We start from the raw sequence: 24,978 nt of genomic DNA on the forward strand, positions 1-24,978 counted from the left end.
GTTCGAAAATATTGTCATTCTGTAAAACCGAAATTTTGGTTAAATCAAATGACTCTTTTTTTTGGAGAAATATTCTGTCCATCTTGTAAAAAATGACAAAAGCAGTGTTAATTGATTATAAAAACCACATAATCTCATTGTTAACACTTAATAAAACTTCAAAATTTGTATCTCCATTAGGTTTTTTTTTACACTATTAAAAACTTTATTTGTCAATTTGTACAGATTTTGTAAACCTGTAAGTAAATGCAGATATCACATTCTATATTATTACTATTCTTATTTATATATTACATTTACATCTATATAATCACTCAGAATGTTTTATTAATGCCAATTAAATCAGAGACGAACAGATATAGTCACACTATAACATCACTATTCCCCTCTGGAAGACTCTTCTCCTGCTGTGCTCCTGTTCTCCACACGAGGGCGCCATCGCTCTCACAGCTGATCTGGGGTCAGATCTCTGGAGTTTCCTTCATGCTTCACTTCACATCTCATCTAGACATTGGAGAAAGCACACTTGATTGCTGGACTCAAACTATTGGATTTGGCGTGTGTAAAGCTGGTCTGTGACCCCTGACCCCTTCGTACGGCTGTGACCTGACACCGTCAACATGGAAGAGTTCGGCTGATATGAGATTGGATCAGATGTTCTCATTATAACTGCACAAGTTTAATAAATAAATAAATAAAACATGCAGAATGATCACGTTTCCCTATTGATTTAGAAGAATTGTTCTAAAATCTATTGAAATTACGAAAGAAAAAAGGTCTAAACCATCATCAGGGGCTAAATCAGGAAAATGAAGAGGGTCTTACAGATGAAAAATGTCGAGAGAAACATCAAAAATCTATTGGACATTACAGAAATGCATTGATGAAGCAAGTCATGTGACTATGAATTTGATCATTAATTACCCATCATTCCGTCTGGGTCAGTCACATGACTGTTTTTTGAATAAATCTGTTAATTTATTCAAAACACATTAAAATGCTATTCACACATAAAATGACTTCTGTCCTTTGATCCTTTAATTTCAGAAGTAAATTAATTTTTTAAATATATATTTTTAAAATATAGATACAGTCAAATGCATTTTGCATACTGCATATATAAATAAGTGATCATTACACAAAATATTGATCATTAAATTAATAGTGTATTATATAATTAGATTGTTTGTGGGCTTTGTTCACGTCATTGACGTAAAGTACGTTTATGATGAATGCGCATCTCTGACGTATCATACGCAAAAAGCGCACGGAGAGTCCCGCCTGGACTCTTCCCATTGGTCAGCGAGCACTACCTGATTTGTCCACAAAAAGAGCGACTGGTCGGGCGAAGAAAACATGTCAGCCGCCCCATTTCCCTTTCTTTGGTACCGCGACAAAACAGACCGCTGCTTATTGGCTATTCATCATGTCATTCAAAATGACAGCCGACAGGCGCGATTCTTATTGGCTCGTCGGCCTGTCAGTCACATCTGTCTAGGCCCGTGTCTGTGCGTCTGCGCGAGAGAAGGAGGAGGGTCTTCCACTCAGTCTTTTTATTTATTTCTTTGTTTCCAGCTGAAAAAAAACAACAACCACCGCGGTATATTCCTCTGCGGGACCGCCAATGTTTCCCCACCGAATAAGACACAGCCCTGGACCACACTGCTGCACGTATTAAAGAGCCCGATTTAAGGGGGCGAGGATGAAGCGGCGCAATGCGGACTGCAGCAAGCTCCGACGGCCCTTAAAACGGAACCGAATCACCGAGGGGATCTACGGCAGGTACGAGTCAGACCTCACGAGGGAACCGTTATCATTCCCGAGCTGCAGGAAAGACCCAGATTTCGCCTTTATTATGCCCTCAGAGAGACCGTCAATCGTTCAGCCGAACCGAGCTAACGTTACCGTCACTGATAGAGCCGTTTCCGCAGGAGTGAATAACTGCCGTTAGGCCTCATCATCTCATCATCACAGCGATGCGCTTCAAAAGAAAGAAACCCGCGAAACCCACCGGTGACCGTTAGAGTCAGTAGCTGTCAATCATCAGAAGATTGACGGGACAGTATTAGTGTGTGTTATTAATACAATGTGTGTTATTATGTGTGTAATTAACAGTTAGTGTGTGTTTGAACGATCTTTATCTCGAAACAATAAGCGTCGTTTAATTAGCAGATCTCAGATGTAGAAGTGCCACAGAAAGCGTGAAGTTTATTCAAATAAAGATGCATTTTTTTGTAAATGCCTGAGAAGAAAAGCTCAGTAAGTTGGCTCTATTTTCCTCTGTTTTAATAATTTCCCTGATAACTCACGGACTACAACAACAACAAACAACAAATCTCCTTCCATTCTTACATCATTTCGTGTAAGAAATCTTTATATGTGGCAGAAATTACAGTAATTTGTTTTTCTGTCAGGAATTATGTTTAATCCTGTGAAACACAAAAAGAGGATGTTATGGACTGACACCATCACTTTCACTGCCATTATCAGGAGGAAACATTGTGAATCTTTTGTGAGGATAATGTTCATTATAAAACCCGATATTTCATTTTTGCACCTTTAATTCAATCTTAAAAGCTGTAGTTTGTTGTAATCGAAAGGTTTGTTCTTTACGCAACAGTATTGTGTTTCATATTATCATTTGCCATAATCTCTCATTTAATAGTTTTAATCTTTATGCATGGAGTGCAAGTCATGTTGATCTATATGAAAATGTATAAAATATATTATATAATTCTTTTAGCCGATAACCAATATATTGGTGAATAAAATCTAAATAATTTTTTTTATTAATTTTTGATAGCCTGATTACAAAAACAAAAGTCTCACTATTAAAAGCTATATCCCAAACACACAATTATATATTAAAAAAAAATAATATAAAATAAATGTTCTCATTATAATATTATGTAGCTTATATGACAGATTTGCGCTGCACATATTTCACTTACTGTATTTTCCATTTTGAAGTGATTTTCAATCATATTTCAAGCAATTCATGGTGAACAGTGCACATCTGAAGGAATTAATCCATTATTTATTGACTTTAATATATTGGTAAAATTTTCTTATCGGGCCGATAGCGATAACATTAATAATGAACATATATCGGCCGATACCGATATGGTGATGATATATCGTGCATCCCTATCAAATGTGTAAAGCAAGATGTCAGTAAAGTGTACTCGATGGCAGGAATTCACAGATAATTACGTTTTGGATATTAATGTGCTCTGAAATTGTTTAAAGTGGTGATTTTCTTCAAACAGTGAAATCATAGTTTCAACCAATCAGTCAATAAAGCTAAGGAGATTCATAATGCCAGAAGTAAAATACCGTAACAAGCTAGATAAAAATAATCTAAGGCGTGTTTTCCACACAATTTTAAAGTAAATAACATGAGGAATAATTATATTTGATCATTTTCATGCACTAAAATAACCACGCATTCATAAACAGCAATATTTATCTGCACATATATATTTTTTTAAGACCATGTTTGAAGCAGGTAATATTAGGGATGCACCAGAATGAAAATTATGGATGCACTTGGCTGAAAACCGAAATCATAAATGCTTTTGAAAACTGATTTATTTCTTATTTTAAAATTGCTTTTTTTTTTTTTTTGTATAATTGTATTCAGTTACTTTAAATAATTTTAGTGATACTGAGTTTAAAAAATACAAGCCAGTAAATAAAAAAAAAAAATAGAAAAAAAAAAAAAATATATATATATATATATATATATATATATATATATATATATATATATGTGTGTATGTATGTAATCTCAGAGGTTGCGTCAGACTTTTTTTTTTATTGACAGTAACAAATGCGTCATAATCAATTATTACCCGTCATTTCAATTTTTATATTTTAATAATAAGACATTTAATAGCTTCTGATTTCATCCACATTTTCATTTTTATTCACAAACTGAAGAAACATAAATGAAAATCAAAAACAAAATGAACCATTTAAAAACAAACTGGATTAGAAACTTAATTATGCAAGTGTAAGTATTACAGCTTTATTATTATAAAATGGACTTAAACTGGGCGCTCGCCTGTGCGTAATCAAACGCATCGTTTATTCTGGAGACTGAACTCGCGCTCTGCAGATACACTGGAGCACACTCACCACCAACTGGATGGGGTGGGAATTACATTTACAAGCAGCATCAGCCTCAGATATCTGTCAAAATGACGGACGGGCTCCATATTTGTTTTTGGTTTGTTTACAAGTACAAATTTCAAGATTTCAAAGATATATTTCTCATGTCTGTGAGGCGAGTATACTCTGAATTATGTGATTGAGACGGCAGAAAGCATCTGTTTGTTTTCTTTATTTTATACTTTTTTTTTTTTTTTCGTTTTCTTGTTATTGTGAGTTTACACAAGTAAAGATCATTTACAGTTTCTAACTATGTATTACACTTATCTGTATGACCAAAACTGATGGAGTATTTTTAAGTGGTTTCCGCTGTTATCAGGGAAAAATGCCAGTGATGCGCACATCTATCGAGGTTAACGTTAGAGCGAGGCGTGTGACCACGTAAAGTTGCTGCTACTTACATTTGAGGTTGATGGATTATAGGCGAACGTTTGGATTTCATACTGTAAATTACCACAAGGACCCGCCGTTAACGGTCCGTCCCTCACGGACTGGATGACATCGCCACTTCCTGTGGAGTTTTTTTTCTGCGACTAATAAAGTTCTGGTCGAGTAAGCCTCTTCTCGTCGACGCTCAGTGTTGCATATGAAGTGTTTGTTTTGGATCCATCGTTTGATGATCTGTGAAGCGTCTGTACCAGCTGTATTCTTCTGTCACCTGACACGCGCTGTCGCTTTCCTCGAGTATGTCATCAGCCCTGATCCACCGGTCCAGTGACTGCTTATTCTTACCCTTACCTTGCATTAACACACTTATCTCTGTCATCACAACACTATAGCAGTGTCTTCAGCAGAGAAATATGAAGATGTTTTAGATGAATCATAATCATTTCAGACAGACGAGCTGCAATATTCAATATTCTCATTTGTTTTGAAGTGTATGACGAATTTCATGGAAATTAATTAAACTTACCAACACTAACAGTTCTGAAGATTTGTTAGATCATTCTAATTTTTTATGCTTTATATTTTTGAGCATTTTATACACATCACTGTATTTTATGTATGCATGTATAAAATTAATATTATTATTATTATTATGATGTTTGTGAGACAAGGAATGGTCAGAGGGCCAATAAAAAAGCACATTAAAATGATGATATTCACAATTTTGCTTAAAGTGTTAGTTCACCCAAAAATGAAATTTCTGTCATTAATTACTCTCCCTCATGTCGTTCCACACCCGTAAGACCTCAAGAACACAAATGAAGATATTTTTGATGAAATCTGATGGCTCAGTGAGGCCTGCATAGCCAGCAATGACATTTCCTTTCTCAAGATCCATAAATTTCGATTTCAAAACACTGCTTCAGGAAACTTCGGAGCGTTATGAATCAGTGTGTCAAATCAGCAGTACGGAGCGCCAAAGTCACGTGATTTCAGCAGTTTGGCGGTTTGACACGCGATCCGAACCACTGATTCGACACAAAAGATTCATAACGCTCCGAAGCTTCCCGAAGCAGTGTTTTGAAATCGGCCATCACTAAATAAGTCGTTATTTTGTTTTTTTGGCGCACCAAAAATATTCTGGTGGCTTTATAATATTAATATTGAACCACTGTACTCACATGAACTGATTTAAATATGTTTTTAGTACATTAATGGATCTTGAGAGAGGAAATGTCATTGCTCAGGCCTCACTGAGCCATCGGATTTCATCAAAAAATATCTTAATTTGTGTTTTGAGGATGAACGAAGGTCTTACGGGTGTGGAACGGCATGGATGAACTAACCCTTTAATATAATGTCACTGGTCTAATATGAATATTGAATATTTTGCTGAGGTGTAATGACGCCTCGTCTTCTACATCTGGAGATGGTTTTCGCTTCTCATCCCCACATAAAACATAATCCACTTCATTCACTACACGCTGCGTTGGAGAAAGCCAAACAGTGATTACGTCCTCCCCCACCTACCCATGGTTCATTGTGTTGGATTTACTGCCGGAGCTCATGATGGAGTTGCCTCTAGATGTCCATTGGCTGAAGGCCACATGTCGGGTGGAGATGTGTGATTGAGTGTTTGTGTTCTGTGTGTCTCAGTACGTTCCTGTACCTGAAGTTTCTGGTGGTCTGGGCGCTGGTGCTGCTGGCAGACTTCGTGCTGGAGTTCCGCTTCGAGTACCTCTGGCCTTTCTGGCTTTTCATTCGCAGTGTTTACGACTCCTTCAGATACCAGGGCCTGGTGAGTGTGTGTGTGTGTGTGTGTGTGTGTGTGTGTGTGTGTGTGCGAGACGAGCCTTTCACACAATGAATAAATCAATTGCTCACCCTCATGTCGTCCCAACAAAAAAAAAAACATCTGATGTTTAGCAACAGTTTTCTGTTGTGCAGGGGGATTTATACTGCTTATAAGCTGCAAAACAGACAAAAAACACCATTGACTAACTGTTTTCTGAGGAACATAAACTGCAGTTACTCTGTTTTATCTGAGATTAAGAGATTTGGCCACGTTAAAACACTATTGTTCGTATCTCTTAATCATGAAAACTGCATATTATTTAGGGTTGTTTTTATGATGTCTCGCAGCAGGACTATAACATGTCATGTGATGATCTGACGCATCTCTCTGTGTGTTTCAGGCTTTCTCAGTGTTTTTTGTGTGTGTGGCGTTCACATCAGATATTATATGTCTGCTGTTCATCCCAGTGCAGTGGCTGTTCTTTGCAGCCAGCACATATGTGTGGGTACAGTACGTCTGGCACACAGGTAAGAGTTCATGTCACATGTTCACCCTGCTATGTTTCGTTTGAATGTCCTAACATCAAGCTTACAGCTGATTGGTCTGTGGTTAATGAACATTCATGACATTTCTGTTATAGACAACCTCAAGCCACAACGTCCGTCTGGTTTGTTGTAGACACGATGCGTTAAACTCTTTTACAGCTGCTACCTCAGTTTGGACACAAAACTTCTTGTGCACGCATCCATTGATGAACCTCATGAGGATCATTCCCATTCTGTTGAGCTTTTGTTGTCATAGCATGGTTTATTCACACACACACACACACACACACTTCTTGACCTTGCAGCTGTAAGCTTGGTTGTTTCTGAGCAGCTCTGGATCTAGATCTGGATCGTTAGGGTTTGTTTAGATTAATGTGTGTGGTTGATGTTTGTCAGCTGAAGTGTTGAAGCACATGACCGCTCTGTTCTCTCGTCTCTACAGAGCGAGGGGTCTGCCTCCCCACTGTGTCGCTTTGGATACTTTTTGTTTATATTGAGGCAGCTATCAGATTTAAAGATTTGAAGCACTTCCACGTGGACTTGTGTCGCCCGTTTGCAGCGCACTGGTACGTCATTTTCCACAATCCCAAGTTTCTTATGAGTGCAGTGTCCTCAAAACCATTTCAGAAAGTGTCAGTCGTGTTTTTACTGTTGTTTAGCTATTTATGAACTTAAAAATGATGTTTAATCATAGCAATACACAGTAATAATCCTGCAACATTTGAAGTGATTCTGATTTCCATTAAAGTGCAGAACGGGTTACTTGGACCAAAGCAAGTGTCACTCCTTAAATGTGTGTCAAATCTTTACTCTGATGCTTTTTACCCCAACAATTCTAATCAAATGTCCTGTTTGTTTTTGTGTCCACAGTATCGGGTACCCGGTGGTGACGCTGGGCTTTGGTTTTAAGAGTTATGTAAGTTATAAGATGCGTTTGCGGAAACAGAAAGAAGTGCAGAAAGAGAACGAATTTTACATGCAGCTGCTGCAGCAGGCACTTCCTCCAGAACAACAGCTCATACAGAGACAAGAGAGGGAAGCAGAGGAGGGTAAGCACTGGTTTGAGTTTTGTGTAGGATATGTGTGATACTGGTGCACAGCTGACACCACTGCTGTTCGTGTTCAGCGGCCACACAGAGAGCCTTATTGAGGCCTATTAATAGACCCGATTAACTGCATACCTGTCTTACATTATAACACAACTATTAATAGCCCACACTAACTCTCTTCAACAGGGTAAATATGTAATGTAGAGATTCCCGAAGTGCGGAAACATGGATGGATTATCTGAACCAGTCAAAAAAAAGAAAGAATTTAGCACATTTTATATGGAATAATACATATATACATTTTTAAACACTATTTTTATGGAATATTACACACATTTTCATCCATTTTTTAATTTAAACAGTACAGCTGTTGTGCAGCACTTTGCCCCCGAAAAACACTTCAGTATGGGGAACATGTATTCACTATGAACTACAACTTTTCCCTCAATAAAATCCTAATTTACTGCTTATTAAAGGGATAGTTCACCCAAAAATAAAAATGTGATGTTTATCTGCTTACCCCCAGCGCATCCAAGATGTAGGCGACTTTGTTTCTTTAGTAGAACACAATTGATGATTTTTAACTCCAACCGTTGCCGTCTGTCAGTCAAATAATGGGAGTGGATGGGAACTTCTACTATGAGTAAAAAAAAACATGCAATCCAAAATAAACCCAGCAGCTCATGACGACACATTGATGTCCTAAGACACGAAACGATCGGTTTGTGCGAGAAACCGAACAGTATTTATATCATTTTTTACCTCTAATACACCACTATGTCCAACTGCGTTCAGCACTCACTTAGTGAGGTCTGATCGCGCTCTGACAACGACAGTGATGTCTGACACTCATTGAAGTACCCGTTGTCAGAGCGCGATCAGACCTCATAGTGGAAGAGACGAGAATACTTTCTGTGCTCAAAAACAAAACAAAAATAACGACTTTATTCAACAATCTCTTCTCTTCTGTGTCATTCTCATACGTCGTTTACGTCCAGCTCTTCCAGGTTAATCGTCAGAACGCCGACTCATTATTGGCCAACTCCTGCGTCAGCATCACATGTGTGTGTCATGCTGATCACGTGATCAGTTTTGGCCAATACTGAGTTGGCATTCTGACGTAAACACTGAAGCTTCACTGTGTTACTGCGTCACCTGCGTAAGATAATGACAGAAGAGAAGAGATTGTTGAATAAAGTCATTATTTTTGTTTTGTTTTTGCGCACAAAAAGTATTCTCGCGTCTTCATAACAAAAAAACCCTGTTAGATTTCATCAAAAATATCTTAATTTGTGTTCTGTAGATGAATGAAGGTCTTACGGGTGTGGAACGACATGAGAGAGAGTAATTAATGACTAATTTTTGGGTGAACTAATCTTTGAACAGCTGTGAGAAGATTATGAATTTGTTCATAGTAGCAGTGACATGAGGCTGAGTGTATATATTGACAGATCTTTCTGTTTGGGAATAAACTATTCTTTCTCTTTCAAAAGCAGCAGCATCTAAAGGCATTCAAGATGTAGACTCTCCAACCGTGGCACAGAACGGCTCGGCGGGCAGTAAAAAGCCCTCGTCCAACACGTTACCAGAGCTGGAATACAGAGAGAAAGAACGAGGCAAGAACGAGTCCAAAAAGCAACACAACCACAACCAGAACCATCACAGCAGCACCAGCAGCAGCATCTTACCGTCAGTAGACAGTAAAGCTCAGGAGATGGAGTACATGGAGAACCACGTGAACAGTAAGAGACTGAGCAGCTCAGATCTGCTGGGCAGCACTGAGAACCTGCTGAAAGATGAACATTCTTCATCCTCCTCCTCTTCATCCTCCTCCAACTCCAACAAAAATTACAAAAATGCCAGCGGAGGAGGAGGAGGAGGAGGGAGCTCCTCGCCCCGGGGACACGGAACAGCCAACGGCAGCGTGCCGTCTTCCTCCGGGCCTTCGTCCTCTTCCTCGAGTAAGGGGGACAGAAAACAGAAGTGTGGAGGAGGGAAGAACGCAACGTCGCACAGAGACCCTGTGGAAAACTGCATTCCCAACAATCAGCTGAGCAAACCCGAGGCGCTCGTCAGGTTAGACCGGCGCTGTTTGATCCAATACGGTTTATTACAGAGAATTCTGATCTCACTAGATCTCATTATTAATTCTGCGGCGAATTCAAACGCTTTCTCACTGGCTCTCCCAGCGCTGTGGAGTGATCAAGATCGTCCCGCGAGTGAACCTGTTCTGCTCAGAGCCGCTCAAACGAGTAGCCTGATTTCGTTCCGCTTTCGCTTCGTTTGCAGTTTGATGTTTCTCAAATGCAACAGTAGGGCTGGGTAGTGACACAATTTTCACGATTCGATTCGATTACTATTCACATGCTTTCAATTCAATATAATTCAGATTAATCTCTCAACTAATGCTGTAAACTACACATGAGAGTCAGCTGGTACTACTATAATATTGAAGGTTAAATTAACTTCTTTATATACAAACACTTAAATTACACTCGATTATGTTTTTATTATAAATAAAGTTTAGAATTACATAATCATATTTCTATTCCAATCCGTTTTTTGAAATAAAAACATTTAAATCACGGCTGATTTATTCAAACATGCATTAAATATTGAAGAACATTAAACAATTATAATGAATATGTAACGGTGCATAGCTATATTTATCAGAATGCTTTCTAGAGCACTTTTCTAGCTGACTAATGAGTTTATGGTCACTGAATATGTTTTTCTGAGGTAAATGTGACATTGAAGCTGTTTTATTGAGGTTGAAGCACTGATTGAGCGATTACACGAGACATGATACGGATTTCAGTAAGTTGTACTGTATATTTTAACATACCTTCAGATGTTCATGTTTATTTCGCTGTAACTGGTATTAAAGCGGAGGAGAGGATGATCACATGCTTCTCTTTAACTGAGGCGCTAAAGCGATCCGTCACGCCACATTAAACAGCGCCAAAACTGTGTTTATTTTCTGAATCTCATAATAAGATGGACGTCATTTGAAATCTGAGACTTTGCTTCATATCAAAAGTAACAAAGATTATTGTGATTTATTGGATGGGAGGAGCTACATATTCTGCTCATTCATCAACTGAAAACAGACGAGACTAATCGATTCCTGGGATTTAAGAATTGATATCGGTTCGTGAAAATGAGAATCAATTAAAATCGAGAAATCTTTTTTTTACCCAGCCCTAGTCAACAGAAATGGCAGCTCTTATCAGTTGGACAATGTGGTGGTGCACCAGTGCGACCTCTAACAAAATTTAGTCGCGCCGGCAGAAGAAAAAGATTGCAAAATGCCACCATTTAGTCGCAGTCTGGAGCCCTGCTTGAGGGTGAAAGATTTCCCAATGCAAACTGTGCACCGGGTTCGAGTTGTTCACATGAATTTGCTGCACTGACCAACAGCTGCTTGGTCTAAAAGTGACTTTTGTTTCCTTCCGCTAATGTGACCACACCTTCAGGGTCATAAGATGAGTCTGAAATACTTACTGCCAGAGATGAATAACTTTCTTTGCGACTGTTAAAAAAGTATGTATGAATGCAGATGGGCGTACTTTATCTGCTTTGTCACGTTTTACGCTTCGTGAAGAGTTTAAGTGGTTAAATGCACTTGCTTTTATGATGCTTAATTAATGTAAACACAGTACGGTATGTCTTAATGGATTAAGCCTATTAGATAATATTTGCTTGTCTGTTTTGAAGCTATTTGCAATTTAATTAAATACAGATAAATGTAACATTTTAAGTCTAATTAAACTAATTAAAATTAAATCGTATCATGAGGTGCCGAAAGATTTCACCAACTTCCTCACAATAATTACTTTATATCATCTACTTGCCTTCTTAGACAGCATTTTTAGGCATCATGTATATGAATATTATGCTTTGGGATCTAGGTAGGTAGCCTAGTGACATGCAGGCCTTTTCTGTGACTCGTGTTTATTGTAAGTGTGTGTGTGTGTGTGATAGGCTGGAGCAGGACGTTAAGAAGCTGAAGGCAGATCTGCAGGCAAGCAGACAGACCGAACAGGATCTGCGCAGTCAGCTGGGCTCTCTGGGCAGCTCTGAACGCAGCATACGCTCCGAGCTCGGTCAGCTGCGTCAGGAGAACGAGCTGCTGCAAAACAAGTGAGACATCCCTTCTTGAGTTCGCTCCGTACGAGAGTGCAGACACCTGTATTAATGCAAGCTCTCGTGTGTGTGTGTTCAGACTTCACAACGCTGTGCAGGCGAAGCAGAAGGACAAGCAGACGGTGGGGCAGCTGGAGAAGCGTCTGAAGGCAGAACAGGACGCTCGTGCTGCAGCAGAGAAACTGTTAGCAGAGGAAAAGAAGCGCAAGAAGCTGGAGGAGGCCACGGCGGCCCGTGCTGTCGCTCTCGCTGCTGCAACCAGGTGCTTCCCTTCATTCCCTCATGTGTTCCATTCTCCTTTCTGCTTTATTATACACTACTGTTCACGAGTTTGGAGTCTAATGTTTTTTAGTAAAGAAATTTATACTTTTAAAAAAATCTTGAACTATAGTGTACATAACAGATTTCATACTTTTTTTCTGACTGTTCTTATAGCTTTGCCATCATCATCCATTCTGTCTGTTTCTCACATGATTCTCCTTTTCCCTTTCTATACAACTGCAGGATATTTAACCCTTTTGTTGTATGTGAACTGACGCGTGTGTGTGTGTGTGTGTCAGGGGTGAGTGCACAGAGTCTCTGAGGAGGAGGATTTCTGAGCTGGAGACGGAGTGTAAGAAACTCACACTTGACATCAAGGTGAAAGAGGATCAAATCAGAGAGCTGGAGCTCAAAGTTCAAGTGAGGAGATTCTCATGTTATATTTGCTCTAAATCTCGTTCAAAATCAGATTCTTCTGTAAATGCAGAAAAAGTACAAAAATGCATTAAATTCTCCTGTCATGTCTGTCTAGGAACTACATAAATATAAGGAGAGCGAGAAGGACACAGAGGTTCTGATGTCAGCGCTGTCAGCCATGCAGGATAAGACCCAGCACCTGGAAAACAGCCTCAGTGCTGAGACCCGAATTAAGCTGGACCTCTTCTCTGCCCTCGGAGACGCTAAGAGACAGCTGGAGATCGCACAAGGTTTGCATCGCCACCCTTTTGTCCAGATAATTTGGGTATCGCTTATTTAGCAGCTGAAAAACATTTGGAAATGAAAATCGTCATCATTCATTCAAACCCTTGTAACCTTTTTATGAAATTTCTTTTAAGGATTTCAGTTTGAGAAGAACTATAGTACCGTTCAGAAATCTGGGGTCAGTTTAAGAAATGAATAGCTGTATTCAACAAGGACACATTGAATTAATCAAAAGTGACGAGATTTCTATAATAAATGCTGTTCTTCTGAACTTTCTGTTCAAGAATCCTAAAAAAAAAGTATCAGTTTCCACAAAAATATGAAGCAGCACAAGTGTTTTTAACATTGGTAATAATAAGAAGTGTACATTGCGAAAGAATTCGGCCCCCTTGAACTTTGCGACCTTTTGCCACATTTCAGACTTCAAACATAAAGATATAAAACTGTAATTTTTTGTGAAGAATCAACAACAAGTGGGACACAATCATGAAGTGGAACGAAATTTATTGGATATTTCAAACTTTTTTAACAAATCAAAAACTGAAAAATTGGGCGTGCGGAATTATTCAGCCCCCTTAAGTTAATACTTTGTAGCGCCACCTTTTGCTGCGATTACAGCTGTAAGTCGCTTGGGGTATGTCTCTATCAGTTTTGCACATCGAGAGACTGAAATTTTTGCACATTCCTCCTTGCAAAACAGCTCGAGCTCAGTGAGGTTGGATGGAGAGCGTTTGTGAACAGCAGTTTTCAGTTCTTTCCACAGATTCTCGATTGGATTCAGGTCTGGACTTTGACTTGGCCATTCTAACACCTGGATATGTTTATTTTTGAACCATTCCATTGTAGATTTTGCTTTATGTTTTGGATCATTGTCTTGTTGGAAGACAAATCTCCGTCCCAGTCTCAGGTCTTTTGCAGACTCCATCAGGTTTCCTTCCAGAATGGTCCTGTATTTGGCTCCATCCATCTTCCCATCAATTTTAACCATCTTCCCTGTCCCTGCTGAAGGAAAGCAGGCCCAAACCATGATGCTGCCACCACCATGTTTGACAGTGGGGATGGTGTGTTCAGGGTGATGAGCTGTGTTGCTTTTACGCCTAACATAACGTTTTGCATTGTTGCCAAAAAGTTCAATTTTGGTTTCATCTGACCAGAGCACCTTCTTCCACATGTTTGGTGTGTCTCCCAGGGGGCTTGTGGCAAACTTTAAACGACACTTTTTATGGATATCTTTAAGAAATGGCTTTCTTCTTGCCACTCTTCCATAAAGGCCAGATTTGTGCAGTGTACGACTGATTGTTGTCCTATGGACAGAGTCTCCCACCTCAGCTGTAGATCTCTGCAGTTCATCCAGAGTGATCATGGGCCTCTTGGCTGCATCTCTGATCAGTCTTCTCCTTGTATGAGCTGAAAGTTTGGAGGGACAGCCAGGTCTTGGTAGATGGTCTGATACTCCTTCCATTTCAATATTATCGCCTGCACACTCCTTGGGATGTTTAAAGCTTGGGAAATCTTTTTGTATCCAAATCCGGCTTTAAACTTCTCCACAACAGTATCTCGGACCTTCCTGGTGTGTTCCTTGTTCTTCATGATGCTCTCTGCGCTTTAAACGGACCTCTGAGACTATCACAGTGCAGGTGCATTTATACGGAGACTTGATTACACACAGGTGGATTCTATTTATCATCATTAGTCATTTAGGTCAACATTGGATCATTCAGAGATCCTCACTGAACTTCTGGAGAGAGTTTGCTGCACTGAAAGTAAAGGGGCTGAATAATTTTGCACGCCCAATTTTTCAGTTTTTTATTTGTTAAAAAAGTTTGAAATATCCAATAAATTTCGTTCCACTTCATGATTGTGTCCCACTTCTTGTTGATTCTTCACAAAAAATTACAGTTTTATATCTTTATGTTTGAAGTCTGAAATGTGGCAAAAGGTCGCAAAGTTCAAGGGGGCCGAATTCTTTCGCAAGGCACTGTATGTACATTTCTTATTATTACCAATGTTAAAAACACTTCAAATTTTTGTGGAAACTGATACTTTTTTTTAGGCACTGTATGTTCTCGGCATGACCCAAGGAATCAATTGAGTCCAGTTTCATTACAATAGCTTAATTAGGTCAAAAGTTATTAGCGTTTTTGTAAATTTCATTATAACTTTTGACCACAAGGTGGCGCTGCCCCAAAACTTTTGGAGTATCCTCAAGGCACGGTGCCGAAGACATATGCAGCTTTCACGCCATCGTGTATGTACCGCTAACTGGAGATAACAACATGTGACGTAATATTAGGAGCCGTTTAATGCGGAATTATGCGTTTCTATGGCACCACGATCAACGGCTAAATTAATCTACAGTGGTCAGGTGGTACACGTTGGAGCTTTCAGAAAACTCCCAGCTTATAAACACTTTTTACAAGCCAGAATCTCATAGTTACAGTAATTACAATATTTCGTGAACGCACCGGCATTCTGAGTTTCGTAAAGATACGCCAATGCGTTCTTAAAACATGCGACTAAATTCAAAATGGCTGACGCCCAAAATGGCCGATAAGGGAAAATTGGATATCTTTTGACTCGACATGACTCCCCGAATTACACGAGACCACTTTAATGATTTTTGTACAAACCGTTTGGATTTTTCATATCTCCAGACCAGTAGGTGGTGCTGTGCCGAAACTGTGCAGGTAGCCTCAGGCCATGGTTGTCAAAACAAACACCAAGTTTGGTCAGAATACGCTGAAGCGCTGCAGAGATGCAGCTCACCTTCATTTTGCCGGGCACTTTGTCAAATTGGTTGGAGCGTTATTCCAGAACGCTTTCATGAATCCTCTTGAATTCCGTAACGTTTTGTCGGCATGGTCTGAAGATGATCTCGTTCAGTTTGATGGCAGGAACATTTTTGCGATGGAAATGAACGTGCATGCAAATGTAGACAGTTGGTGGCGCTAGAGCGATTGAGTTAGAGAGTCCAGATCTGCTGTGATGTCAGTTCAGTCTGTCCTCTTTCTGTGTGCTGAATTACACAACTTTCCTGCAAGCGGTTCTGTGGGCGCCATAGACTCGAGCGGAAGATGAAGAATCCCAACGAAATATCTTCACATAGAACACAGTTATTTTAAATTGCAATAATATTTCACTGTTTTTACTGTGTTTTGATCAAATAAACGGTGAGCACTTCAAAAAGGTAGTGTGTGTGAAAGAAAAGGTAATTCCCAAACATGGAAAAGCACTAAAAGTTGTTCCCGTCTGTTTCTGTGTTGTTTTAGGTCAGATTCTGCAGAAAGACCAGGAGATTAAAGACCTGAAGCAGAAGATAGCCGAGGTGATGGCCGTCATGCCCAGTGTGGTGTATTCCTCAGACACGGGCAGCATGACCCCCGTCACGCCCCACTACTCCTCCAAGTTCATGGACACCAGCCCGTCCGGACTGGACCCCAACGCCTCCGTTTACCAGCCCATGAAAAAATGAATGCTCGTTTCCCACACACACACACACACACACACACACACACACACACACACACACGCGCACACACACACACACACACACACACACACACACACACACACACACACACGGTCTTCTCTGGTTGTTTTTTTCCTCCATAGGCCCAGATTCAGATTCATCTTTGGCATGTCTGTGGCTCAAATTGCTTTTTCGTTTTGGTTTTTCGTCTTCTCTTACTACAGCTTCTTGCCTGGTCAGAAGGATATCGTATTGTGTGACTGTATTTGTTGTAGTAAAAATACAAAAGACAAAAAAGAAGACTTTTAAGGGACATCACACGTCGAGTAGGAAACTGCCGTTTCTTTTCTCTTGTAAATGTCTAGAAACCTCACAGAAGTCGGTGAGTATCTTCCCTCAGTCCATTCAGAGACCGGCCTCCCGGATTTCGGCCTTGATTTTTACTATTTTTGGAGGGGGGTGAAGCGGGGCAGGTGTGAGATCCGTCGTCCCAGGTGCTCTACCCCATATATCAGAGGCAAGAAGAGTTTTACTCAAGAATGTCACCATCTAATATGACCAGAATGTAACACAATGTAAAAACAAACGTCCCAGAAACAACGCGACTCTGACGCAAAACGATTCCGATCGGATCCTTTAGGACGGGCCGGAGCTGTTCGGTTCTTCCTCGTGGTACAAACACAGTCCAGCGGCGTAATTCACCAACCACAGATTATCAGTGCCTTCATATGGGACCTCATTGGTGGAACCGAAAGATCTCGCCCCCCCTCAACCGAACATCTTTTGCAAACGGATCACCAGCCCATCGGCGTGACGACTCTTGCTCCGCGCTTGTGAATTCGGTCATTTGTTTACATTTATTTATTTATCCGGCGTGGCACTATTGCACTGTCGACTTGAGCGAGAGTAAACGCAGGTTTCTTCATCGTATTGACCATCTTTCCGTATCGGACGCAAGCTGGTGTGGTCCAGTGCCAACTGAGTAGAAAAGTGTTTCAGATCCATCAGGTTACTGGCTGGTCCAATGATCGGAAGCTAGAGGACTGTATTATTATTATTATTATATAGTTTGTGTATTGTTTTCAGAGAAATACTTGGTTGTGCCACTTGATGGCGCCATTGTGACTTTAAACCTGTTGGACTGGTGGAAAGATCCCAGACACCTGCTAAGCGTGAAGTATTACCGGGCTAAAGGGAGTGTCCCGAGCCGACCCGGCAGATTTGTGTTAATGGAAGCCAGTTCTGAAGGACACATGGTCACTGTGTTAGTATTCCGATTGGTCAGTGATGGGCGGGAGGGGGGCGGGGTTAGCCAGTCAGTCCTGTGTGGTATTGTAGTGCTCTGAGATGGTTGTTGTTTTTGGTGTCTGTGTTTTTTAAAATTATGATGTGATGGAGGAAAAGTTTGTAAAGTGGTTTACAGGAAAGAGGGGCTAAAGACAGTTGTTTTGTTTTGTTTGCCCGCTGTCACTCCTCGGCTGCGCTCTCTGTGAGGTCTCTGTGAGGTTTCGAGTAATAAAACATTTTTTTCTGGCATCTGAGTTTCTCTTGTGATTTTGTTGTTGTGTGTTAATGCTGCATGAAATCACAATATATTAAGTAATAGTGACAGGAAGGAAAAACATGATCAATTCAACTAAACTAGAAATACAACTAACCATATAATTAGGGTTAATTTAAGCTGAGGAAAGGGTTAATTAATGAGAAAAAACAGTTGTGTTGTTCTAAATGCCATGATTTCTTCTACGTGCATTTAAAAGTTTAGATCAAAATAAAAAAATTGATAAATATAGTTTATATGAATGTCAGTGTTTTTCATTCCATTTGACTTTAGAAACAAGCATTTATTATAATTAAATAAAATATCAATGTTGGATTTTTAATCACCATCCAATGAGAAACAACTCAATGTCACACAAGCTTTTACAAGTAAATAATTAAATAAAAATCCTAGCTTCTTTTTGTAAATATTTTATCAGTTCTCTCAGGACATTCCCAAATTAATTGTCTCGAAGGCATTTAAAAAAAAAAAAAAAAAACGTTCACATTAAAAGCTCGGAACCATAAGAGACTTTTCTGGGTAAACTTGTATGAAAATCACATTTGAAACCTTCAGATGGTAAAATATTAAAATTCCAGTGCCATCAGATTCATTTCATCTTTTACTCTCAAATCACTTTTAGTCAAATCAAGTTTAAGCCATTCAGAGAATCAAACTACACTACAACCTGCCAAAATAAAAGAGGTTTAACTGGACTAAAGTAAATTTAAAATTATAACAACAATAATTATTATTGCTGTAATTATTGTTGTGTTAAAAAAATAACCCAAGTTTTGTTGATGATGGACAAACCCAGCCATTGTGTTTTGAGCCCATGGTTAGATTGGAAATTAATATTGGAAAATAATATATTAATATTTATTAATATGTAAAGCTGCTTTGACACAATCTGCATTGTAAAAAGCGCTATATAAATAAAGGTGACTTGATTTTACTCTATATAAAGTATATTATTACTGCTGCTCTAGTAATGTGTCTGATTTTTAATTTCCAAACTATGAATGGTTCATTTTAAACCAGCCATACAGTAATCTTTAAACAATAGTTGAGTTAAATAAAACTACTCAGCAGGTTGATCAAACATTTAACCCAACTTTGCACATACATCATTTTAAAATAATCTCAAAATGTTTTGAAATACTTTTTGATAATTTTTGCTGTTAACATTTACTAGTTTGTACTTTGTAAACTATTGCAGCATCTCGTGCCACAGATTCTCCAGTCGCTCTGAGTGTGGATCTTCATCAGAAGAGCATGAATAAATAACCAGAGCTTTCATATTAAACACACACACACACACACACACACTCTTGTAATACATTTTTCACATAATTTGTTTTTTGCACAATGTTGTAAAGAAACGGTTCACTGCCGTTCCAGATCTCCATGTATATATACTGTATATTGAGCGATGAAAGCAGTATATCCTGAGCTGCAGACTCGCTCTGATCAGCATATGGAAGCATTAATAATGTACAGAAGCGGTTTAGTATGTCACTCACGCTCCTCAAGCTTCCAGTTCAGTGCTGTAGGATGAACTGGGAGAGTGAATTATTCCCATGGGATGCACGTTTCACATTCATCCTCATCTGGAGCACACGCTTCTTCTGCAACAATCTGTCAGTCCCTCGGGAATGCTGAAGATCTGGATTGTTCACCTGAAGTGACTCCGGTTCACTGTATTTACACATGAAACTGAACCGGTTTCAGCGGGTCAGAAGAACCTGATGGCCCGGTCTTCAGAGAGGCTTAAGATGAACTCTGAACCTACAAAAGGCATAAAGACGAGCAAAATGAGCTGTTCCTCAGAGGAGGATCCCCTGAATGCCTGTTTTTCACCTTACGGTTTCTTTATTTCCATTTTTTCCATCTCTTTCCCGTGTGGAGACGGGCTGGGCCGAGCCGAGAGAAACACTCTCAAAGTAAAGCTTCACAGTTTTTATTTTTCTCATCCTCTTTTCGTCACTGACACTATGCATGGAAATAATGCAAGAAATTGATCAAAGGTTTTTATTTAATTATTTCTGTGAGCTGGATAATAGAGAACAATGGAATTAAATAATTTTACTATGGTAAACATCAGTGTGACACACTTTACACCACTGACTCTGACACAATTGGCTACTCGAAAGTTTTATTTAAAGAGATAGTTCACCCAAAAATGAAAATTATGTCATCATTTATTCACCCTCAAGTTGTTTCAAAACTGTATAAATTTCTCAGTAAGTGTTCGGCAGAACAAAGAAACTCAAGTTTGGAACAACTTGAGGATGAGTGAATGACAAAATAATCATTTTTGGGTGAACTATCCCTTTAAATTTGTTTTGCAAATAACAATAATAATACGGTTTTTACATTAATAAACATGTAAATAAAAACACACCGTATTATAACTGCAATATTCTTCATATTCTCGATCGTAATGTGTATTTTCTTTGGTTTATTCAGTCATTTTATCATTTTTATTTTTTTAATAATTTATTTAAATTTTTAACACTTTATTATTGATCATGTTTTGTGAATTGAAGTGTCCAAACACTTTGTGGTCAATGTGTGTCCGTGTAATACACTGAAGTAAATGAAAAGTTTATCGTGTTTATTTACACACGCGAAGAGCTCATTTACATACTCTAACCCCGCCCCCGCCCACTCGCTCACGACAGCGTCATGACGGAATATTATCCGCTTAATTTACATACTAAGCCCCGCCCGCCGTGGCGAGCATGTTCGCACATCCACCCGGGATCATCCGCGGAAAAGGAAGAAAATCGCAGGCTGTCAGAAAAGTTTTCCTTCGGGAACGGGATCGGGCTCGATCGGGCACAGGACAGTCGCGGGAACGCGCTCGCGGGATTATCAACATTCACAATAAACTGATATTCATCATGGACGCGCTGAAATCAGCCGGACGCGCGATCATTCGCAGTCCCAGCCTGGCGAAACAGTCCTGGATCTCCGGAAAACACAAAAGTGAGTTTCACAGCTGTCAATCTGCACGAATCTGCCTGGAAATAATGACCGGTTTATATCTGCTGCTCTGTTCTGAAGTTCAGACTCAAAGTTGTTTCAACTTGTGTGTTAAAGCAGGAATTTCATGACAAATCACTGAACCGAGATCCGTTTCTTATCCAGAACCGATTCTGTTTTTAAACGCCTAAACTAACGACTGTTTTCACTGAAGCGATCAGTGTTCGCTCCGGTTCACTGACGAATGATTCTTTTGAGTCGGTTCATCAAAAGCAAACATATGTAACATGATTCCCGAGCGAATGACTCTGATGAGTCGATTCTTTTTTAGGTATTTGTAAACATACAGCGAGATACTGTTATCAGATTCCTGAATGACTGATTCTTATAAAGTGAATCGCAAACTAACAGTATTCTCCTATAGGAACAGAATCTGGTGTTTTGCAGGAGGCTGATTCTGCCATCCCAGTGTTGCTAGGCAATGCGTTTCAGGTGTACATGATCTGCTTTATTGGGGGATAAAGTGAGAGACTGTGTGTTTGAGATGTTGTCTGGCTCCAGTGAAACACACCCTCATTCTCAGAGGAATTGTTCCAAACCTGCGTGACTCACTTTCTTCAGTGGAACATAAAAGCTGAATTGTTTTTCAAGAATGTTGGCTGCTTTTTCCAGTTAATGGAAGTGACTGAGGCTGTCAAGCTCCAAAATGTTAAAGTGCAGCACAAAAATGCCATAAAATGGTCCATATTACTTGCATTTAATAATGTTGCGTGTGAAGAAATCATTAGTCCTTGAAGATCACTTAAAACGGTTCTGTAGGGCGCTATGAAATCTGATTTATTTTTTCTGTTTTAAATTTTCTGGATTCTGTTTTTTTTTTTTCATTTTAATGGTTAAATTAAATTTTAGTAATAAAAAGCATGTCTAATTAATTGAAATAATGAATCTTGTCTAATTTACCAACAATCTATTAAAAGTTAAAAAAAAAAAAATTACATTTGATATACTACGTTTTATTCTTTTCCCTCAAATTTTATTTTTACCAAATTCCATTTTAATGGTTTAATTACATTTTAATCATCTAAAAGCATGTGTAATTAATTTAATTCTTAAAGACAACAATATTTATTAATTAAAAAATATATTTTTATTAAATGTTTTGTTTTTTCAGAAATTCTGTGGTGTATTTTAATTTTTCCAGCAATCAAATGAACGCATACCATTTAATTTATCTTTTAATCATTAAATTACATTTTTTTGTCAAACAATGTGCTGCACAACAGAGCTTTACTGTGAAAATTAAAACATGGAAGAAAAACTGAGATTACTCCTTTAAAATATAGTTTTAATAATTTATTATTAAATATCTAAATTCTACTGTACAACAGTAATAGAGCTTGGCAAACTACGTCACTGCGCGTTGCATTCTGGGTAGTCGCCGCCATGTTTTATGTCACGCTCAGGATCGTACAATGACAATAAATACAAATCACCAGATGAAAAAACGACTTTATTTACGTTCATTTTTTAAAGAGCTGCTTGTACTGAAAATAAATGGACTAATATTTGAATCTCTTGTGTTCATTCGATCGCTCAGTCGTGTGGCCAGGACACGATATATACACACATAGAAATCATACTGACGCCTTCTATCGGACCACACACAGGACAAAAGAGATTTCTCTATTTCAGTTTTTAATAACTAAGTGGCACCGATATATCTGCCAGATAAAATAATAAACACAATATAGATTGATCTCCAGCATATCATCATATCGCCCTGATTTCTTCATGTTAAAGCATTAAGGGATAACATAAGAGCATGACCATCTGTAATGCAGCTCTGAAATTAATTATATTGTGGAGTCGCTACACCAAGTAAGTTTTACTGGACCTAAATGGAATAAATACACGATTTCTTACCGAGAGAAGCTGAACTATGAATCAGAGGTGTTGCTTTATGAACACGGAGAGTGATCGCAACGACCTATTTCACAAATAACATTTCTAAACGCGTTTTCGTACATTATTCATGGCGTGAGCACGTACATATTCAAACGGATCAGAAGTTATTAATCTGTAATAAATACAAATGACAAAGCCAAATTTTTTCACTTTCACCATTGTGTTTCTAAGCTGGAAGGCAGAAAATGAGGGACATTATAACATGGTTAACGTGGCTTAATTTACTAATGCTAATGCTTTATTAGTTTGGTGTTTACTACAGAAAAGCAGACGAGCCCAGAATATGAACGCACATTTAACACAGGCATTTTCCTCCCATAAAGAAAACAGTTAATGGACAGTGACTTAACGTGTAATAAGACGGGTTCTGTTCATATTCTAGACTCATATCTGCTTTGCTGTAACTGTTACTTACAGTTTCTATGGGAGGAAAATGTTTAACGTGAAATTAAACGCATTGCGTTCAAATTCTGGGCTATTAGTCTGATGTTTACTAACATTACGCCACGTTAAGCTTTTTAGAATGTCCCGAAAATGGGACAAAATGGCGCTCTATTTCACATTCGTTTTCCACGCTGGTCAGTATATGCAGATAGTTCATACCACAGCCAGCGTTCACCATTCTAATGTGTTTTTAACTGTATAATATAAATTTTAACATCTTCCTCCACTATTTCCCAGTCTCTACTGTACTGTCCGTGACCTAATGTCCCAGAATGCAATGCGCTGCTGACGTCACGTTCCCAGACTCTATATGTTTCTGTCAAGTTAAATCGAACTTTTATTTTGACGGGTTGCCGAGAGCTTTGAGTTTCTCTGTGTTTATGACGATAGTTTTCTCAAACTGGACTCTCAGAGCGGCTCTGGAGATGAATTTCCGAAAACACCGCGAGCGTCGCGCGTGCTTCACGAGGCAGGATTCATATTTAAATAGTCTTTTTGCGGTTTAACATTCACAAACTATCGCGATTAGATTTAAGTGTACTGACCTGTTTTTAATTCATTCATCAAAAAATGGACAAATTCCGTGACATTCCGCGTAAGATAGTAAATTCCGTTTTTAATGACTGGATTCCGCGATTCCGTCCGTAATTTCTGCGTCGTGGAAATCATAAGGCCCTAGTTCTGTTTGGTCATGTGAGTGGCATCAAAATGCACGTGTAACCCCTCACCTCAGGTCCCTCTGTGCGGGACTCGAACCCGGGTCTCTGGCATGGGAGTCGGACCCTCTAACCAGGAGGCTAAAGACTGCAGCGCGGTTATATATGAATAGAGACTCAAATTTGTGTTCCTCACACACAGTTATCAGAATAGTTTGACGGTGTCATAAGTTATGCATGCAATTTTATGATGTTTTTGACAGTGAGCAGCTAATACATTCAAAAACATTTCAGGATATTCTTCAAAAATGCACTTTCGGAGACCATTGAAGAGAGGGAGAGTCATGTGGTGTAAAGCCGTATCAGGACGGGAGATTTAAGAGTATTTCTTTAAGCACACCGCTCACGTCCAGCCGGGTCCAGTGGCGTCTTTGATCTCAGATGCGGTCAGTCCCACAGACAGCGGTCAGTCCATCTGCCGTTTCACAAAAACAAGCTTAACTGCCTGCTGAGCGTTTTGTTTGCTCTCTCAAACACTGATGTCAGCACACTGATGTTTGGGTTCTTCTACATTAGTGACCACACCGGGACTGACCAATACTAACATGTTCAAATTATCATAACATGCTCCAGCATCTTTTCAGGAGTGATGTTCGTCATTAATGAAATGTCACTGTCAAACCAAAAATTATTCAGACATTTTTGATATTTTTGATGTATTTTTACTATAGTTCATTTATGTGAGGATAGCAAAATAAAGTGTGACCGTTTATACCCAAAAATCTTCATACAGTGGATTAGCAGTAAAACTGATACAAATTTGACCCAAAATTATTCAGACATTTTGACCTGACCATG

At 39.0% G+C, this 24,978-nt stretch overlaps 2 protein-coding genes across 5 annotated transcripts in view; both read left to right on the forward strand.

Annotated features, from left to right (window-relative positions):
* The first annotated feature begins 1,440 nt into the window (after positions 1 to 1,440).
* maco1b (macoilin 1b) lies at positions 1,441 to 18,223 on the forward strand. Of its 2 annotated transcripts, none has more exons than XM_067385563.1 (11): positions 1,441 to 1,782; positions 6,217 to 6,358; positions 6,756 to 6,882; positions 7,343 to 7,466; positions 7,771 to 7,949; positions 9,446 to 10,025; positions 11,934 to 12,092; positions 12,175 to 12,357; positions 12,656 to 12,776; positions 12,889 to 13,063; positions 16,328 to 18,223. In XM_067385563.1, the coding sequence occupies exons 1-11, from the start codon at positions 1,703 to 1,705 to the stop codon at positions 16,528 to 16,530; spliced, it is 2,073 nt and encodes a 690-aa protein (XP_067241664.1). In that variant the 5' UTR covers positions 1,441 to 1,702; the 3' UTR covers positions 16,531 to 18,223. The 2 variants fall into 2 exon arrangements, with proteins under 2 accessions (XP_067241664.1, XP_067241663.1); XM_067385562.1 differs by having other exon boundaries at positions 1,442 to 1,782; positions 9,443 to 10,025.
* Positions 18,224 to 20,792: 2,569 nt separating this feature from the next.
* ldlrap1b (low density lipoprotein receptor adaptor protein 1b) overlaps positions 20,793 to 24,978 on the forward strand; it is a 38,706-nt gene continuing 34,520 nt past the window's right edge. For all 3 annotated transcript variants that reach the window (XR_010895174.1, XR_010895175.1, XM_067385564.1), the window contains exon 1: positions 20,793 to 21,058. Coding sequence is in view for 1 of the 3 variants with exons in the window: in XM_067385564.1 (XP_067241665.1) it covers positions 20,812 to 21,058 (247 nt within the window). In the remaining 2 variants the exon portion in view is untranslated. The remainder of the gene's footprint in view (positions 21,059 to 24,978) is intronic.

This window comes from Chanodichthys erythropterus, chromosome 5 (assembly GCF_024489055.1).
Source record: "Chanodichthys erythropterus isolate Z2021 chromosome 5, ASM2448905v1, whole genome shotgun sequence".
Lineage (NCBI taxonomy): Eukaryota > Metazoa > Chordata > Actinopteri > Cypriniformes > Xenocyprididae > Chanodichthys > Chanodichthys erythropterus.

Excerpts from the sequence above, each read along its gene's own strand:
- maco1b (XM_067385562.1), top strand. The coding sequence starts at position 1,703 with ATGAAGCGGCGCAATGCGGACTGCAGCAAGCTCCGACGGCCCTTAAAA. Across the intron at positions 6,359-6,755 it reads CCTTCAGATACCAGGGCCTG|GCTTTCTCAGTGTTTTTTGT; the intron begins GTGAGTGTGTGT and ends TGTGTGTTTCAG. Across the intron at positions 12,777-12,888 it reads AGCTGGAGCTCAAAGTTCAA|GAACTACATAAATATAAGGA; the intron begins GTGAGGAGATTC and ends ATGTCTGTCTAG.